Source organism: Tinamus guttatus, unplaced genomic scaffold (genome assembly GCF_059628265.1).
Source record: "Tinamus guttatus ecotype Peru unplaced genomic scaffold, ASM5962826v1 Tinamus_guttatus_pri_ptg000384l, whole genome shotgun sequence".
In the NCBI taxonomy this organism is placed as follows: Eukaryota; Metazoa; Chordata; class Aves; order Tinamiformes; family Tinamidae; genus Tinamus; species Tinamus guttatus.
In genome coordinates this window covers 1,386,742-1,406,536 of record NW_028288918.1, presented here as the reverse complement: position 1 = coordinate 1,406,536, position 19,795 = coordinate 1,386,742, and the positions used below count along the sequence as shown (strand labels likewise).

General features: G+C 43.4%; 1 protein-coding gene across 1 annotated transcript in view; it reads right to left on the bottom strand.

Moving 5' to 3' along the window:
• Positions 1 to 19,795, bottom strand: part of PDE9A (phosphodiesterase 9A) — a 48,860-nt gene that overhangs the window by 25,245 nt on the left and 3,820 nt on the right. The window contains exons 2-5 of the mRNA XM_010227170.2: positions 8,681 to 8,751; positions 6,966 to 7,043; positions 5,935 to 5,978; positions 659 to 713 (exon numbers count right to left, since the gene is read on the bottom strand). Coding sequence (XP_010225472.1) covers positions 659 to 713; positions 5,935 to 5,978; positions 6,966 to 7,043; positions 8,681 to 8,751 — 248 coding nt within the window. The remainder of the gene's footprint in view (positions 1 to 658; positions 714 to 5,934; positions 5,979 to 6,965; positions 7,044 to 8,680; positions 8,752 to 19,795) is intronic.

The window sequence follows — 19,795 nt, the reverse complement described above, 5'->3', positions numbered from 1 at the left end:
AACTTTTGGTGGAAAATACACATGTGTTCAAGGGATTTTCAGAAAATTAAAACCAAATGATTTTGTTGCATTCACCGTGGCCCTGAAACACTTCAATACCCACTCTCTCAGCAGCAACTTGTTATTGTATTCCCTTGGGAAGCAAAATTGAATTGAAAATGCTTCATCTAACAGGACCATCTTGGTATTTTTACACCTCTGAAGCTCTCCTCCTTTTGAATTTTAATGGTGATTTGCTGAAGTAGAGTGGAAGAGATCTCATTCAGAGCAGCTGGAATAAAATAAGCAGCAATACAGACTTCAGAAACCCTATTTGAGGAGAGGCATATTTGTGTGATAACGGAAAAAAAAACACAACACAAACATGATGATTTTAATGCTCTGTGAAGAAGCATTTCTTTTGCTTCCTAAGAAGACAGAAATACAATACAAACATTTATATTTCATACATGATATCCTCTTTAGATCAAAGATATGCCCAAATCACTTCTAGTTTAAGCTGCTGTACTGATTTTAGAGGGAGACACATGTGTACCAGGCTTGAATTTGGCAGGAAGAGTGGGATTTGAAGATCTTAAGAATCCCTTTGAATAGCTCACTTCAGCCTAATAAAAGAAATGGAAGTTTAAATTGATAATAATGCTGTTCAGTTGCTTACCTTGAGAATTGCTCTGCAATTTGTCCCAATAAATTCTGAAGCAATTCTTCTTTCTCTAAAAAAGCAAAAGGAAGAAATAACAGAAAACAATATAGAGAAGAGGGTATGTCCCGCTCTCCTGCAAACTTATATCTGCAGACTGCCAACTCTGATGAGGAAACATGTAGCTAAAAAGTCACCCTGGTCCTTTGAACAGTGGCACCATTTGGGAATGCAGACTAGTCTCTGATTCCTCTTTCCACGTAGCTGCTAGTTTCTTTGATTATCTCCCTACCGCTCTGTCTCTGCCGATTACAGTCACGACTTTCTGAAAGATTTTCAGAGGTGCTGGATCTCGGAAAGACATCTTATTCTATTATTTATAAAGGCGTTGCTCTCTGAAAAGGAGACTCCTTTCATATTTCCCAAGTGGGACACCAGAAGCGTCACTCTCTTTTGGAAGGTTTGACTCAGTGCCTGGCCTCCAGCTCACCAGGACTCCCTTCATATAATCAGAAAGAGAATCGTAAATTGGTAATTATGCTGTTCAGCACCAAAGAACCCAGGAACAACACAGCAGCACTTACAAATGGAAGAAAACACAGCTTACCTTTATGATTTACACTGTGACAATACACTGGAGACTGCTTTTGTAGTGCAAATTTGAGAAGATCATATAGCTACGCATAAGCTCCATGCAAATGCCAGATGCCAAATTGCCCATCCTTGCAGGATGAAGTCCACCCTGCTGAGTCCCTGGTATGGTCCCACCAGGACATTTGTAGCACACATTTCCCAAACCCTTTTCCCTTGAAAACAGAAGGAGCCTGCAGGAGGTAGCTCTGGTTAAAAGATCCCATCATTGCTGATGCCAGCTGAGGTGCTGTGGTGTCAGCAGCCCTGGGAACTCAGCTCGCTGCCTCCTGCTGCCAACTTGAGCACTGTGGCACTTATAACTGGCTCAAGAAAGTCAGCTTAGTGAGGCCCTAGGACCCCAGTTTGTAAGGGACAATATATTTTAAGAAGGAATAAGAAGCACCATACAAGTTTTCGGTTCTTTCTGTATATGTCCGCACTGCATTCTCACAGGCAGAAGAAAAAGAAGCCGCGTTTGCTGAGCCCTGGGCTGCTGTATTGCCACTGGTCCCATTTCCCTTGCACTTGTACACTGGACCTGCGCTTCACTGCTGTGGTTCCCTGTCTGCTCGCTGGGTCTGGGTTCCTGGCTGAGAAGCAGGAACGTTTGCATGCCTTCATATGCACCCCCAGACTAGAGGACAGCCCCATTCACCCTAAACAGAAATGCTCGACTGACATCTCTGCAGGAACTTCTTGTGTGTGTCCACAGGGACAAATTTCCTCCCAGGTGCAATCACTCGGGCAAAACACATCAGACCGAAATACAGCCCAGCATTCACAACAGATTTCTAAAAAATCATCTGCGTACCCATTGAAAGGACCTGCAGTTCCTCACGTGTTAGAGATGTCAGAAACACATGTCAAGAAATTTGCTTTTCTGTTCAAAATGATTTGGCGCTCGCTTTTCCGTGCACCTCAGACCTCATTCGCTCTTTCCTGGTGCCATCCGGCTCCCAGCGGAGCGGCCAGCAGAGCCCAGGAAGGGATCAGTTCTGATTACAGAGGCTCATTTCGCAGTTTCCTCCCCCAAAACCGCTCCCCACGAAAACTGAAAATCCAAGGGCCGAAGCAAAGCAGGCAGGGTCCCTGCGCAAAGCGGAGTGGGGTTGCTTACCGTCCGCGTCCCCTGGGCTGTCCCCCGGCTCCAGCAGCGAGGGCGGACACAGGAACCTGTGTCCCCTCACCTCACTCTGGCTGCTCGGCGCTCTGACAGCGGCTGTAGCATGCGAGAGACTGACAAGTTCCCTATAAACACTGTTCCAGTAAGAAAAAAAAAAAGGAAAAAAAAATCTTACTTTCACTCCCTCCCCCTGTCAAAACCCGCCTGGAGTACTAGGACATTCTAATCCCAGGAACAGTCAGCTGCAATCTGATGTTTATAGATGTAATAAAAGACTTTAAAAACGAAGATGTATGTTTTTATAACCCTAGGGTGCAGTAAAGATATATGACTAAGAGTGGCAGTTCTCCTCATCTTAAAGAGACAAAGATCCATTTCTTTTGCCCCTGTTCCTCGTGAGAGGGGACACCTCCAGTAACCCCTGTTTTCCAAGAAAACAAGCAGTTGTGCTGGCGTCATTCAGTCTGGCACGTTCCCCCTTTGCCAAACAGGGAAGGTGGGCGTCCTTTTACCCCCTTCCTAATTGTCCTGCGCCTCTCATGTCCCTCCGTGCAGGGCTGATGCCCGAGGTGCACACTGTTACCTTTTTCCTCAATTCCTTAGTGTTTCTTTTGCCTTTTCCGCAGTGATTCCCTATGGGATAAGGGAATGCCTCTGTGCGCAGCGCAGGCAGCTGCTGTGTGTGCACCTTGGCATGGGACCCTAGCTCCAGCCTGCAGCAACCCCACTGTTGACGGCCACCCTCTCCTCAGCGGAGGCCCCTCCAATGCTGCAAACCCATTTTGCCTCTGGGTCGACCAGAAAGCAGGTGCCAACAGGTGTCCCTGCGAAGGCACTGAGAATATAGCAGGCAGGTGCCCGGGAGAGCCTCCTGCTCCAGCATTCCTCCATTTGGCAGCTGGGGTTTGGTACGCTGCCCGCATAGCTGTGCCCCTTCTTCCTGAGGCGGCAGGAGGAGGGACAGCTTGTGCTGCCATGGTCCCGCGGGCTGACTTCAGCTCAGCGCGCGCCAGCATGACCCCCATCCCCGTCTTTGCGTTGCGGGCGCCTGACCCAGTGCTGATACCACGCTGGGCACTCCCTAGAATAATAATCTTAATTCCCATCTGTCTCCCATGCCTTGGAACGGGCAGGAAATGAGAAAGTTTCTTAGCAGGACTCCTGTGAATATCTCCTTTATTGGATAAAAGCCACTGCTTAGATTTTCCTCCCCAAAAGATCGTGCTTTCCTACCTTACCTTTAGCAATGTTAGTTCCACTACAGCCTGCCTTGCTCTTTTCCAGCTGCCTGGGAGACTGCTGAAGTGCATTTGCTCCAGCTGTTGTGAATATCGTGGTGACTCTTTTTTGGCATGTGTTTGGACAAGTTGCCTTGGAAAGCAGAATCACGGAGGCAGATTTGTTTAAGACGTGAAGACTAGAAGACTTTTTTTTTTTTTTAGTTTTAATGAAGAAGAACAATTTCCAACTCTGTTCATTCTCCCTACTCTCAGCAAAATGTCAGGAATGTTTAAGATTAATGGCAAGCCATGTAAAAGAGAAACAGATACCAAGGAACATTAGTTCCATTGCACAGCTCAACTTACCTCCTCTTTCCATAGCAGACTTTGCCTTATGCTTTGGCAACCTACCACCAGAACTTTTCTTGTCCTTTTGAGCTCAGATCTTTGGAAAACTCTATTTTATAAATTGCAGGGAGGAAGCAGAGACCTTGTTGACATAGTGGACTGCATTCTGCACAGAGCAGAGCCATGTGCTGTCAACTGGAGTGAAAAACGAGGGCCCTGGGAAAGTGTGAAAAGTCATATGTGTTCTTACAAAAATATAAGGTCAGGTTCATGTAAAAGAAAGTCAGCTTTCCTTGAAAGCCCTTGCATCAGATTCCCATCTGATATAATGGCATGGGATTCCCCAGTGGAGTCCCAGCTGGGGAATTCACTGGCCAGGAAGTGGCTTTCTCTGTATCTTGGGTCCGGTAAGCACTGACTACAAACACTGTGCAGAATGCAAATATGCTGCTCCTATTAACAGCCCACTTGCTCGGATCTGATAATGCAGGCAGTATACTCCTAGAAGCGCCAGGCTGTTCCAGCAGAGCTCATTTGAATGAGGAAATAATTTAGAAGACAACTTCCTTCCCCTTAGCAGTCACGTGCGGCCCTCAGCTTGGAGTACCTCCCTGTGGCAACAAGCAGTAAGCACGGATGTGGGATGTTTGCAGCTTGTAACAATCCTTTACTGTGATAAAGGATTTCTTCTATCTGTGTTGTTGTTTTGCTCTCCTTTTATTCCATTTGCTCTCCACATGCATGAGCTCTCTGTTTTTGTCTGTCTGATCCCCCCAGACACCCTTTTACATTGCTGTCCTGTTCTTATGGAGGTTTCTGCCTGAGTGGCAGCTGGTAACTTGGAGAACAGCCTTGATTTTCCATGCCTCCTCATCAAAAGTATACCAAAGTGGTACCAGACAACATGTTTTCTTGCAGAGCCTAAGCAAAAAAAAAAAAAAAGCAAAAGTGTCTTACCTGCTTCCCAGAACCTTACCCATTTCCTTCAATCATGTTTTCCATGTCCAGATGTTCCCTCCTTTTCTTTCTAGAAACTCTGCCTTTCTAAGAGAATCTTAACCTCTGCTCCTGGTGTCTCACCTGTCCAAGCTGCATCCCCAGACGATGTCTCCTGCCCTCTTACTGTCCCTGACACCCTCCTAAGACACGCTGCCCAAGCACCCAGCTTCTCTCTATATCTTTACAATGCACAGGCCTGGGCTGTTGTTCAGGCTGCCTTGAAGCAAGCACAGAGTTATCATAGTTGCAGAGATGATGTACGAAGAGCCAGAGGCTTTACAAGAATTGCCGCAAGCAAAGGCTCGAGTTCAAAAATCTAAGTACTACTGCCTTGAGCACAATACTTGAATGCAAAAAAGTCCTATGGAAATGCCACTGTAGTCCTCCCAGTGGAGGACAACAATAATGGGAATGTGTTACAGATGTTGTCTTTCATTCAGAACTTCTTTAATCTTGTCAGGTATTTTAAAATATTAATTATGCTAAAAGCTGCCATACCCACAGCAGAAATCATGCTCTTTCCTCAGTCATTTTGAAATACCTAGGGTTTACATACTGCATTCAGGTTTGAGTAGAGGTTTTCTTAAAGAAGAACAGGTTTAGCAAAACATTGCAGAACAGACTTTCAAAAGGGGTCTGTGTTGGCTCAACAGAACCACTGCTTGCTGTGAGTCTTTTTCCAAGGCACCCCTGGGTGCTGACTCAGACCAGAACAAAGCACTTTGAAAGACTTGGATCCCAGCCATTCCACATCACCTTCAAATACTTTGAAACAGGGAGACAAACATATTTCCTTATAGAATATTTTGATCAAGTATTTTTTATTCTGCTGTAGCTACAACCACTAGTGACTCATCTTTCTTTCTTGCCCGATTGCCACATAATTTCCATGTAAAAAAAGATTTATGATGAATGTAAAATGATTACAAATTCAGTTGCAGCAAATGCAGTTTAAAAAAAAACCATTTTACCTGAGAGTTGCCCAGTGGCAACAGGTATTACTTTGTATGGAGACCTGGAAAAGTCAGAGAGGGGTTAAATTAATAACACCGAGAAAGCATTTTACATTTCACATTTCTACTCCCTGAGAAGTAGGAAGAAGTATTTGAATATATTCTAAGCCTACTCAAAACCTGTCCATTGAAATATGAAGCAGGCACTTGTAGCAAACACATAACCCTCCATTTTACTACTGAACAAGGGCACAAAGAGATCTTGATTGTACTGTGTAGTCACACCACAAGCACAGCAAAGCAGCCTCCTCTTTGGCAAGTCTTGATAGCTTGGAGGCTGAGATGGTGACGTAATTGTTGCAGGCCAAAAGGAAGTGCCAGTGGAGGGGACCATTTCTTGCTTTGATGTTTGCACAGCACTGTGCACAATAGGTCCCTGCTACTTCTGAAGCTCCTACGGATGGTGCCAGCAAAAATAATAACGGTAGTTGTATTCCATGCTCCATTCCATATATGCCAAATACGCCATATTCCATCACTGAAATATGCAATGGAATAAGTAGCAGCAAAAGTCATCACTGCAAATATTCAGAGTGAAAATAAAATGGCAAGACTGAACGAACAACAGGAACTCAGGAACAAAAGAGAAAGAGGAGACAGAAGGGGTCAGCATGGCAGAGTCTTGAACTCATAAAAGACTTTGTCTTTGCAAATGTATGGTTAAGTTCTAACAGAGCTGTAAAGGAGCGAACAAAGGAGCCGGGAGACTTGACAGCAAGCAGAGTGGGGAGGGAGCAGATGTTCTACATTACATACTTAAATGCAGCATTTTTCCTCAGACAATTACTCCTACTTTAATAACAAGGGGAAAATCTTCAAAACCAGGAGACATTAGTGTTATAAGCCAGGATGCAATTCCTGCTGTCATCTCCCTCCCTCTAGATAGCTGCTCACAGCACACGGTATACAGGAGGCATTCGTAGCTGAACACAGCTCTTTCCCTTGGACTTGACTTTGTTTTTCCAAGAGCAGCATTGAGCAAGGCTTACCTCTCTGAGTTTGTGGGCATTGTTGGATCAATGGATACCATGCAATTGTCCACTGTCAAAAGGGAGATGGTTGTGTTCCTGAAAAGTTTCAAAGAGGTTTATTTGACCTAGAAATGTTGGCTGAGATTTTGTACTGCTACTTATGGTACATGGCCATTTTCTCTCATGCAGCACTCCCATTCTGGCCCTGCCCTGTCTCATACCTGTTAAGCCAGAGGAGTCAACACACAGGACAGACTAAGCTTGATGTTTCATCCCTTTCAATTACCATAAATGTTTCTGACAAAATATTAAATGTGATCATCTCTGATATAGCAGCAAACTTTGCTCTCTGCTAGGTTATGTATTCTGTTGAATCACCAGCTAATGACTTCTATGAAGGAGCTGCGTACAATGACATATTGACTAGGCAGTTATATACTAACTTACATTGCAGAAATGATTATCAGGGCTATGAATATCTTGAAATTGTCTGGAGAACATATTGTATTACAGAAGCAAACAAAACAAAAGTCTCTCTAAATAAGGGCCCTTTTTTTTTCATTATCCAAGGCTAAGTGTGATCTCATAAGCTTGGATGTAAACCCTGGTGTTCTCCAGGAACCTAACATGTACAGTTCTTCAGAAGTCTCTGCTGAAAATGAAACATCAAATATAGAGTGATCATGAATGCCCCCACATTTGCCTGGATGATGGAGTAGAAATATTTGACATCATAGGCAAATGAGAGTTATCAACTTCTCTAATGTCAAATGGAAGGAAATAAAAAGCTTGAGCAGGGCGTTAATTCTATCCAGTGACTTACGCACATTCTGAGTCAATATGGTCCAATTTTTACTTCAACACCCAGAAATAGAGTCATGCAATAATCTATGATGCAAAACTTGGCCTATTTTTCGTGTGCATTTTTGTGCTGTAAATCTGTATATACAAAGGTAAAGGCTATGGCTTATTGCTTGCTGTTGTGCACTTGGCCTGTGCTGCTCAAGACCCATAGACAGGCAACAACTATCCTTTTCTAGGTGTGGATTTGTGACCTGGTTAAAGGACTGTCTTTCCCCTGTGCTACTGTCCTGGACAGATAGTGTAGAAGTGACTGTACCAAAGGGCTCTTTCAGGCCCTTTGCTCCCCATCTTATCACACAACTACATCCAACCCAGTATTCCTCTGGGAACACTGGTTTAAGTTGGAGGATACTGTCTGCACGGAGGAAATAAAGTCTTCTAGAAATCTGAGCAGGAGAGATGCATCAAATTTACAGGATAACATAAATTGGAAAAGATGTGTCTCAGCCAATGGATTTGGAATATTTATTTTCTATGAATATAGAATTTGTTGTGTTTGAATATCCCGTGTGTTTGAATATCTACGATTAGATTGTCGTTTGTCTAAATATAAAGCTTGTCACTTAATGGCAGACTGTGATTCTATTCCATTCCATTCCATTCCATTCCATTCCACCCCTTCCCATCCCATCCCATCCTACTCCATCCCATCCCATCCCATTCCATCCCATTTTGCTCTTTTCAGTGTACTCAGCATAGAGGTGACTATATCCCTTTTCGATTGATGCTATGTTGCCCCAATTTCTTCTTCCACCAAATTGGAATGAGAGCAAAACCTGAATAGATCATTTTGGGCTTGTTTCTGGATTGTCCCTAAAAGTAAAGGAACAAAAGTGAAATGAATGTCACAAATGAAAAGAGAGACCTACCTTGGTAATCCCGTTGCGATGCAGAAGAGATCCATAATATCTTTGGAGTTACAGTATTTACTAAAGATCACCTTCCAAAATGAACAGCAGCAGGGGAAAAATGAAGACAAAGGAGAGAAAGGACAGTTAGTTCCCAGTGAGATATGAGTTCTATTCAGGTGTGAACTGGGCTAATTTTAAGGATCATCCTATTATTTCAATTATCTGATTTGGCTGTGAGCTGGAATATTTCTCTACTTCTGCTTTAATACCTGTGCTTTTAGATAAAGAAAGAAGGCTCTGGAGACCTAATTGTGCTGTTCAGAAGTGGAGCAATAATGTATGTGAGTTGACAGCAAAAGGTATCTTGTAATACTGTAGAGCTGCAGGATGATAACAACCACAAATTTCAGAAAGGAGCAACTCAGATTTAGGAAGAAAACAACACGGATTTAGGACGGTCCTTGGATGGTATGAAAGGACACTGCTATATGGATTACACCAGCTTAAGCCGGTTTTGAACAGAACATTTTTTTTTCGCTTACATTTGTGCCAAATTCCCTGCAGCCTAATGGACTGCGTTGTTCCTGATGTATGGACAGAATTTGGACCTTGAATTCTGAAATTTGTCACCTTCTTCATCCTATTCTTACTCTGTACACCTGCTCTCCCATGCATACCAGGCAATCCGTGAGTTGAGAGCACAGTTCGAGCTGGAAAGGCAAGCACCTGTAGGTTTGGAAAGGCCACCATTAAGTCTGCGAATGCAACTTTAACTTGATCTCTTTGGGAAACAGCCTTTAGTGACACAATCCCATGGTATGATTTCTCCCAGACTCCTGCTTCCTTCAGGATACATGCTGATGGTTCTCACTGATTGAGAAACTCTTCAGGGTTGTTCTTGGTGGCCAGAGAGCCTGTCTGAGTACAGTTTACTGATTATGGCAGAGGTTTTGAAACTGCTGTGGAAATAAAATGCCTCACTGTAGTTGTGTCTGGCTCATCTCCTCCAAGCCAAAAACAATAGAGAACAGTGGGTCTTATTTGTTTGGAAGTTGCGCAAGTCAATGGTGTGGCCGCAGGCTACAGAGGCCAGTTTGTCATGGCAGAATGGGGGAGGCTGTGGTTTGGAGCAGTGGTTTCCCTGGGAAATTGCAGACCTCAGCTCCCTTGCAGCCCCCAGAAAAAATAAAAATAAAACATATATAATCATAGAACCTTAAAGTTCAGGATAAAATAGATCAGAGAGACTCACAGAAACCCATTAACTCATCTATAATAAAACCCATGGGGCGGTAAGAAAGTGATGTTTTGTGGATGATAACTGAGGCACAGGTTGATGAAATTAAAAAGTCTCCTCTCCTTGCAGGTGCCTACTTGGAAACACTGTATTCCAAACTGCATAATGATTCTTCATATCTGATATTTTCAGGCATAATTTCCATTGCTTTTCACTGCAGGCGTGAGTTCTCAGCTTGTCTGTGGATCAGACTCAAAACTGGTGACCCAGAAAATGAAGAATGTGTCACCGGGGACTGCCTTTGAACAGCTTATTTTCGCTGACTTGCCTCATGTCAGTTCTGAATTCTGGGGCAGTCTCTGTGAGAGAAGCCAGTTCTCAAGAACGGTGTTCAGCTACTCTGCTCACAGAGCCTCACTGGTGGCACCGCAGTCTCCTGCCACCTCCGTGACAAAGCCTGAAGGAGGAGGCAGGGTCTCCAGACAGCCAGTGCTGCTGCCTCAGTTCCCTGACTGACTTAGCTGAGCGGTGTCTCTGCATTCAGTGAGGCAAGGACCATGCTGGAAGAATAACCCAGCATCATGTAATTAAAGACCCTTTCCAAGTGCATTCATGCCAGGAGAGTGCGGGTTATTTAATGCTGGAGCTTCACTCTGGCAGACTTAACCTTTGATTTCTAGGTCATAATAATGCCGCGGGAACATAGTCCTCATGTGTCGCTTCCAAGACATCATTTAGAAACCAACAGAAGTCCCTTAGCTGGCCTGGACCCCAATCCTCTATTTCTGGCAGCACTGAGGGCTGTGGGATGCCCTACTCAAACCCCAGCTGCCAGAGCAGGCAGAGATCAGCAGTAGGTTGTTGTGCCCTGGCAGACCATGGTAGAGGCCATGAGAGACTGCACCAGCCTCTGGAGAGGCTGTGATACAACAAGGACATGTGATCTGCCTCTCTCCTCTGGTTGAAACCTGTCTCCATGCTGCTATTCCAGGATTGGCTTTTCTACACCCTGTCTTCTTGTCTCGGCAGTGCTTCAATTCATCATACCCACCCCAGCCTTCTTGCCCAGACATCCCTAGTCTGCCCTCAAAGCCCAGCTCCATGCCCTAGATATGTAGCCTAAGCAATCCGCAGTCTAGGTGGAAACTGATATAATCATGATTTTTGCAATGATCCTCAAAGTCTTTCCTTCTAAAATATTGTCAGTTGTCAGAGTCCTGACAAAACAGTAAGATCTGCCCATTCTGGTTCAGTCCTATCAAGAATGAGGTGTGCTCTGCTAAATACAAGGCACAAGCTTTTTCAGTTTTGATGCTAAAGCGATAGTTCAGATCTTTGTTTTCACAGGTAGCTAAAAAAATCCTTTTATTCTTTAAGTGTGTGCTATGGTTTTTGTGGCCTAGAAGAACACATTTCTGACCTCAAGAGAAGGTTATGACTGATACATAAGTTTATAACTATCTTCCCTTTTTTCCAACCTAGATAAAATTATACTAGATAATATATTCAGGTTATAAAAACTCAAGGCAGATGATTGTTGAGATAGTTAATAGCTTTAACTTGGGAAATGGGTGGGATTAAAGACTGGTGTGTCCCAAAAGGCTGTTCTGATAATCACCACAATGATTCACCCTTGTTTATTAAGATCAGTGGCAATCAGAGCAATAAAGCATAGTTAATCAAGTTCAGATAGGACTGAAACCTTGCTTCTTCCAGAACAGAGCAGTCTGTTGGAGTGATAGCTGCTAAAATTGGCTGGCAGAACATTGGAAGGCTGTTTTTGTGCCAACGACTGATACATGCAATAATTGAGCAGATGATGTTAATTGTGGCTGAACACAAGGAAAAGGCTGTGATGTGCTGGGAGTGTTATTTCAGGTAGTCAGATTTCTTTTTCTGGAAATCAATTATTATTGATCAGGACAGATGAGAGAGGGAAAGATTAAAAATAACTTTAAAAAAGGATTAAAGGTTAGAAAGTCAGCCTGACTCATAGAAAGCAGTAGGAGCTTTCGATGCATTAAAGTTGAATTTTAATGCTTCCTTCTATTTCATGTAATAGTTTAAGTGTGGGAAGCAAAACAAAGAATGTAGATATTATTTTGTGATTGTGAGCTACCTCTGTACATGCTTTTTAGCTTTCCCAAACTTGACATTTTTACTGAATTTTGCTAGAAGTGGATTTGTGAATCATCTGCTGTATTTTGATACTCATCTCAGGATGAAAATGGTTATCCTCCGCTGTTCTTTAATTAAAGAGCATATGTTACTGAAGTTCTCTTTTGCAACCTGCTGACCAACTTCCTTCAGTTTAAAACAAAGCAAACAACCTCAAACATTTTCCAGCAATATGCAATTGTTCCTGTTATTGCCTGCAGGTTTATGTTCCCAATAAAGTCAATGTCAGCTGTGCGGATGACTTCAGCTGGAATGTATTTTGGAGAAGGGAGAGGACAGCCTTCATACTGTGTTCTATTGACGGTTCCAGAACAGTATAGAAATCCTATTTGCTGAAAGTCCATTATCATTTCAGGGACATTAGCACCATGAAGCAAATTTAGTGACATTTGGCCCGCAGTCATATTTAACCCAGATGGGACATGTGGTTTCTCCCATGACCAGGGAGGGTGGTTAACCAGCAGTGTTGAGAACAGCCAACTTCCATGTGATGAAACTGTTCCTATTCTGTCCTCTTCTCTGTGTAGTCCTACTGGGAGGTGAAGCAAGCATCTTACCCAGTCTCATGAAGGTGTCCTTCCTTGGGCAGGTGCCCTGAAGCCATTGCTGTTTAGGTCAGGTTTGCACGATGACATTTTTCTGGCACTCAGAATTTGTGGTCCTGCTCCAAACACACCAGTCAGCACACAGAACTGCACACAGGCCCTTCAGACCTGCCTCAGCTGCTTCTAACCACAGTCATCTTCTTGCTTGGGCCCTCTCTTTCTATCCCAGGGTGGCAAGCCAGTACCAAGACATGTCTTGCAGTGTCTCATCCCCTGCATTCACGCACAAGCTAGAAAAGATCAGTGTTTAGAGCAGGACTGAGACCTTGCTACAGAGTGTAACCAAATATATGAGACATCAATTGCTTATAGAAGTGTGACGGTGGGCTAAGACCACTCATGTGAAGGGCACAGAGAAGTTTTTTGCATAACATGCAACCAAAAGATGAATAGTTTGACACAAGCCAGTGCAGCCTGAAGAAGCCAGGAATGTAGTTCCTGACACTCCTCATACAAGGAAAACCTGGACACAGGGACTCTAGTGTTGCTTGGAGGTATGTGTCCTGCAGGATGGGCCAACACAAGGTGTTCAGTCACCAGTGTCATTTCTGTAGGAAAGGTAGAGCCCAAATCATATAAGAATAGAGTCGCAGAGGAGACAGACCACATTAGAAACGGAGACAGAGGCCCCTGCTTCAGTTTGCAGGTGAATGATGAGGGAGGATCCTCAGGTTTGCCAAGAGGATGATCAACCAGACATAAATCCTACTAATTGCATGTCACTTAGATTTGTGACAGGAGGAAAAGAACATATTCTTCTTAGATGATGCAGAATGTGCAATTTATTTCCCTGTTTGAGCATTAATATTTAATATTTTGGCCCTTGTTTCCCCTTACTAGTAAAGCTTCTACCACATTTAGAAAAATGACAAGAAGGCTAGTCCCTCCTGAATGCTTAGCTTGAAAGTTTTAGTAAGTCTCCATCAAAACTGAGAAGTAGCCATTTGATTGACTATGCAATGCTGTCTGTCTGCCTTGGAGAGTAACATGAAGGGGGAAAAAAAAAACCCAGAATGAATAATAACTGAGATTTTTTGGACTGGAAATAATATTTTGATGAAGCATGCAGTGACTGTGAAGTAGGACAGCATGACTCAGTAGGGATGTCTGTTTCCTGGCCCAGAGCTCACATCTGTGGTACTGAAACTGTGGGTTGCTTACTTTTCTGGGAACACTTCTGCACTGTTTGAAATGTCTTCCTCCTCACTTAATCCATGGTACCCACCTGTGGTGGGGACAAAGATTTCAAGACCCTTTTTTAGAAAGAGTAGAGATTTGTGGTGCTATCGCCATTTTCCACAATCAGAAAAGCAGTTTAATATTAAAGGACTATTCTGGAGCTAATAGTAAGCGACTAAGTGTGTAGAGCACACACCCTGCAACCTACCAGTTTACAACTAATCACATTATTCTTCACTTTTGGATACAATGGGTAAAAAAGACGGCCTACAAATCCAATTTCTGTTCTATATTTGATCCTCAGAACAGCTAATCCTCTTTGTAAACTGCAAACCCTGTACAGAATGTTATCGTGTTCTGATCTTTTGTTGGTAATTAGGTTTTCTTCCAAACATTTAATCATAGAATCACAGAATGATTAAGGTTGGAAGGCACCTCTTGAGATCATCTAGTCCAACCCCACTGCTCAAGCAGGGACACTAAGAGCACATGGCAGAGGGTGGCATAACAGTGGGTTTGGAAGATCCCCAGAGAAGGAGACTCCACAACCTCTCTGGGCAGTCTTTTCCCTCTGTCATCCTCACAGGAAAGAAGTTCTTCCTTGCATGCAGATGGAACTTCCTGTGTTTCAACTTGTACCTATTATCCCTTGTTCTGTCATTGGCCACCACCGAGAAGAGTTTGGCCCCATCCTCCTTATTTTCTCCCCTCATATATTTGTACATGTTGATTAGATCTCCTCTCAATCTTCTCTTCTCTAGGCTAAACAGGGCCAGCCCACTTAATCTTTCCTCATAAGAGAGAGGCTCCAGTCCTTTAATGATCTTCATGGTTCTACGCTGGACCCTCTCTAGAAGTTCCATGTCCTTCTTGTACTGGAGAGTCCAGCACTGCACCCAATATTCCAGGTGCGGCCTCACCAGAGCTGAGGAGAGAGGCAAGATCCCCTCCTTCGACCTGCTGGCAACGCTCCTCCTGATGCACCAGGATCCCATTGGTCTTCTTGGCCATGAGGGCACGTTGCTGCCTCATGGTTAACTTGTTGTCCACCAGGACTCCCAAATCCCTGCCTGCGGAGCTGCTTTCCAGCAGGACAACCCCTAATCTGTCCTGGTGTCTGGGGTTATTCCTTCCCAGGTACAGGACCCCACACTCATCCTTGTTGAACCTCATGAAGTTCCTCTCTGCCCAACTCTGCAACTTGTCCAGGTCCCTCTGAATGGCAGCACAGCCCTCTGGAGTGTTGACCACTTCACCCAGTTTGGTATCCCACATTTGGTATGGCCTCCTCCAAGTCATTGATGAACAAGTTGAACAGCACTGGGCCCAGTACACTGCAGGACACCACTGGTCACAGGCCTCCAACTAGACTTGTCCCCATTTATCACAACCCTCTTAGCTCTGCCATCCAGCCAGTTCTCAATCCATTTCCCTGTCTGTTCATCCAGTTCACACATTTAACTAGCAATTGATTTTTTTAACCATAGCAGAATTCCTAAATGAGTAATGGAAGAATATTTTCAAAACCAGTCTGTCCTCAGTTTCCAGTCCTACTTATTTCTGCTAGTCTCAACCTGCTCTATTCAGGTGTTCTAGCACTAGGTGATGTTTTCCTCACTCGGCACAGCAAACAGTTAAGAATGAGAGCTGAAAGTGTGGGGTTAAAACTATCTAAAAGATAAGATTTAGCTAACGAGGTGGAAGGATATTGTGACAGAAAAAGAGCTCTCAAATTTGGTTGCATATCTTGTATGGACTTTGTTGCTGCTCTGTAACAGCAGTTTCATGGAGGAATTTTGAACTGCTTTAGCAGAATGCTGACAGGAAAGTTTTTATTGTGATTTGCTCTTTCTTTTCAGCAGACTTTGTTGTCCACATCAAAATGAAGCAGGTTGAGTAGCTTTTTGATGTCGCTCTATAGAAATAGAACTCATTTTTTTCTTAATTTGTAATCAAAAAGGTCTTCCTGGGAAAATAGCAAAAAAAGTATCTACTTTATCAGTCATAGTTCCTAAAATACAAAAGAAGCCATACTTAAAACCCCATGTCTAAACCTCTCTTAGATTTCTCATCCTTTGAATTTCAGATACAAGTATTATAGCATGATCCCAGCCATATCCAAAACATCTATGTATTCTTCTTTATTTCTCACACTAATTAACAGCTGATATTTGGAAAACCACTCTTTTTTTTTTCTTTTTTTTTTTCTCAGCTTCAAATGTTAGACAGTATTAAAAATAGTACACCAGATCTCCCATCTGTTTGATGCAGTTTGATGCAGCTTCACAGAGAGAGGAACAGAAAAGAAGAGCATGTGTATATTTGTGCAGGTGGGTGTATGGGAAAGAGAGAGCCCTGATCTAAGAATCTGAACAAAAATAATAGCAACCCTAAGCTTTTAGATGTCCCCCTGACAGAGAAAGAGGGATATGGTTAAGAGGGATTCTTACTATCTCTAGTTAGAGCTCTTCAGTCTTGCCGGTTCACACTTACCTTCAAGCAGCAGCTTGACAGCATTCATTTCAGCATGACACCTATAACAAATGCATGGGTCATGCACCTATAACAAATGCATGGATTCCTCTGACGCAGTTTTAGATACCTAGACGTTAGTTTTCTTGTGCACCTTGCTCTGCTAGACTCCCTCCATTGCTGGTAGAGACAGAGGACCACTTCCAAACAACAGATCAGTCCACACATCTCTAAACACTGGTTTACAGTAGGATGAATCATTCTCTGGAGACACCACCCACCTCCCCGCTGACTATGGGGGAACCTGCATGACTAGCTTGGGCTAGTCATCACTGACTTTAAGATGACTATAGTTTAGTGGGATGACTCCCATCAGTTTTCTAGTAAGGTACTCTCCCCTGAAATGAGAGACAGGAGGCAGAGCAAGCCAGATGACATATCAGGATCACAAGGTACATGGATATACAATAAGGCACAATTCACATCTCTTATAATATTCCTGAAGAGAGAGATATGGAAAGAAATCCTCTCAGGAAAAAGAAAATGTCTATGATATTCTGATACACGTGAACACCAGGACCATCCTCAGGACCTGTTGAGTTGGACAATGTGGCAGATATTGGAGGCTTTGTCACTATGAGCAAGGAAGGATGTCATCATTTTAGAGATGTTGGGGCTGGTGGAGAGGTTATATTAAAGCATCTTGTGCAACCAGTTGACTACACTACAATATTGCTAACACTTGGTCTTTTACCACTAATGATAACAGCATATAACCAGGAACCAACAAGACTCATTTTGAGAAGCTGAACAATAAGTTTCTTAATTTTGGCAGCAGAAATAGAAGTATTTCAACCTTTGACAAATATCTCAAATGTCTGTATTCTGACTTCCCTTAACATCAAAAGGGCACATAGCTGCTGTTAATGGAGTATTAAGTGCAATTAACCTTTAGCATGGCAATGCATTAGACCTGAAATTGTTTGTAAACTGGATAATAGGGATGCTTTGACATTAAGTGTCCTCACTAAATGTGAGTGAAGTCAGGCTGTGTGTCTCAAAAATACTCACAAATTTGAGATCTGATTATATGACCAGCTTGATAATAGAGGAGCATTAGGAATGTATGTTAGTTAATAGACTAGGGAAATCAGGCGCGGTCAAAGGCCAGAGGATACAATTTACAGCTGTAAATGTAAGTGAACTAGAAAGGTGATAGAAACAAAATGTCTTTGTCTTGTTTGTACTACGGATCATGTGAGTATAGCATAAACTGCTGAAGTTTCCTTGTCTGAACCCTCAGGTAACACCAGCGATAGAGTGCTCCACTGACAGTTTCTAAGCAGTTGCTGTAATAACTGTAATAGATGGCGTGTGACCTCAGAAAGATAAATGCCAGTAAACAAGCCTTTCTGGGCAAGGGGTCTGGAGGCGCTATGGGGGAATCATGCAAACACACCTGGATGACCTGATGGGCCTCATCAGGGAGGATGCGAAACAATGGAGAAGGGACAGAAAAGCCACAATAGGAGTGTTTTCTCTTACGCTTTCCAATTCTTTTAAAGCATTTTTTTTGTTCTTTAAAATGTTGAAGTATTGTACAGGGACAGTAAAACGACAAAGTTTTAAAACGCTTGCTCTTCAGTTGTTGCTCCATTACAATAAGGACATCTACCAGCTGCCTTAAATTCACCGATGCCAGCTAAAATCTGGACACCTAGGTTAGCCAAGACCACTGGCCAGACTCAGGCTGTGCTACCTTACATGCTCTGTTGCCTGCAGTGATCCACTGCTAGCAAAGAAATGGCCGTGATCCCACAAAAACATGCTTACGCCTCCCTGTGCTACAGAGGGTTTTGGCATAGACTTGTCTGTGTGTGGGAGGGATCTGCGAGTCCTGGCCACGCAGAGCGGACCCTGAGGGCGCGCGTTACCCGTGTCCCGACGGCTTTTGAAATTCGCCTCCGCACACCCCAGCCTCCCCGGCGCTCCGGAGCCGAAAGCAATTTCCTAAATAACTAAATCCTCTGGCTAGACAGCCAGGGAGCAGGCAGCTGCGGGATGGCACCATGGAGCATGCTTGGCCCCGCTGAGCCAAGGGAGTCACTAGGACTGTCTGTACAGTGTTTAGGGGTGCGAAAATATGTAATGGCCTTGAACTGATCATCACGCCATTATTTTTCTCCTGTGCTTTGTCTTTAATCTGAATCCAGTTTAGTGTGTTAAAAATAGCCTGTTGAGCTTTGGAAAAATCTGTTGGGTTTGCTAGAGCCTAGGCATTTATACCACAGTCGCTGTTGCTCTAATTAAAAAGAAAATCTCACATGACAAAACTGTTCCTAATGGCTGACATTTGAGAGCAATAACCATAGCACCAAGACATAATCTTGGCTCTGTTCTGCTCAACAAGGACCTCAGGCCAAGAGGAACAGGAGCAGTGGGTGTCCCAGGGTCCTGCTCTACAGGTCAGCACAGCAGAGACCAAGAAAGGCTGGCTTGAATAAATTGTTTTTTTTTTTTTTTTTTTTAAAGAAAGAAGGTCATCTCTCTCTTTGGCATCCAGAACGACTCAGCAAACCAACAAAATGACTCAAAAATTCTTTACTTGCTTTCTCAAAAGGAAGAAAATCAGCCTGAATGATTTTCTTGAATCTTAGACAAAGGCGGTGGTCCCTTATTTCTTTTTTTATTCTGGTTAATTCAGGCTCTGTACCCTCATGACTTTCCATCCTTGCTGCAAATATGCTGTTGATTAGGCATTGGAAACAGAAACTATCTCAGAGTAAGCATTTTCTCAGAGGAACTCCTCACAATTCTGTAAGTGAAGCCACTACACCGTGACATTTGAAAATGCAAGCCATGAAGCCACCCACTTGGGAACACAGTCACTGGCTGGCTCTGCTCTGGTAATTTTGATCTCAAAGGTCAAAAGAAATTCTGATGTTCCCCCGTAATTTCTGTGTGGAAAATATACAGGCATCAGTGTTCTGCGTTGGTGGATTTTTGAAACAGACTCAATAGAGATTTTTTTTTTTTAAGTAGCCAAAGGGTTAATATTGTTGCAAAGGAAATAAGATTGCAGATCTGGAGCTCTTGGCTTCCTCAGGTTTTGCAGAGCAAACTTTACTTCTCCGCAGGACACTTTGGGGTTTTGGTGCTTGACCCCATCTAGTGGCACTCCAGGAACAAGGAGAAATCCCCATATGCTGCTTCCTATATGAAACAAGGCCACAGGTCTTTTTTTGTGTGTTTGTTTTTTCATGACCATCTGTTCTTTTTGCCTGACATCAAAACAGGCTGTGGGCCACGAGCGTGTTGCACAAGCGTGTTAAGCCACGGATATGCGTGTAAAGTGTAGTGAGAGGCTTTGAGACCAGGCAAGTGGGTTATGACTTGCTGTGCTTCTTTGGGCAAGATCTTTTAAAAATAAATAAATAAGCAGTATTCATTCCCCACAGAGGC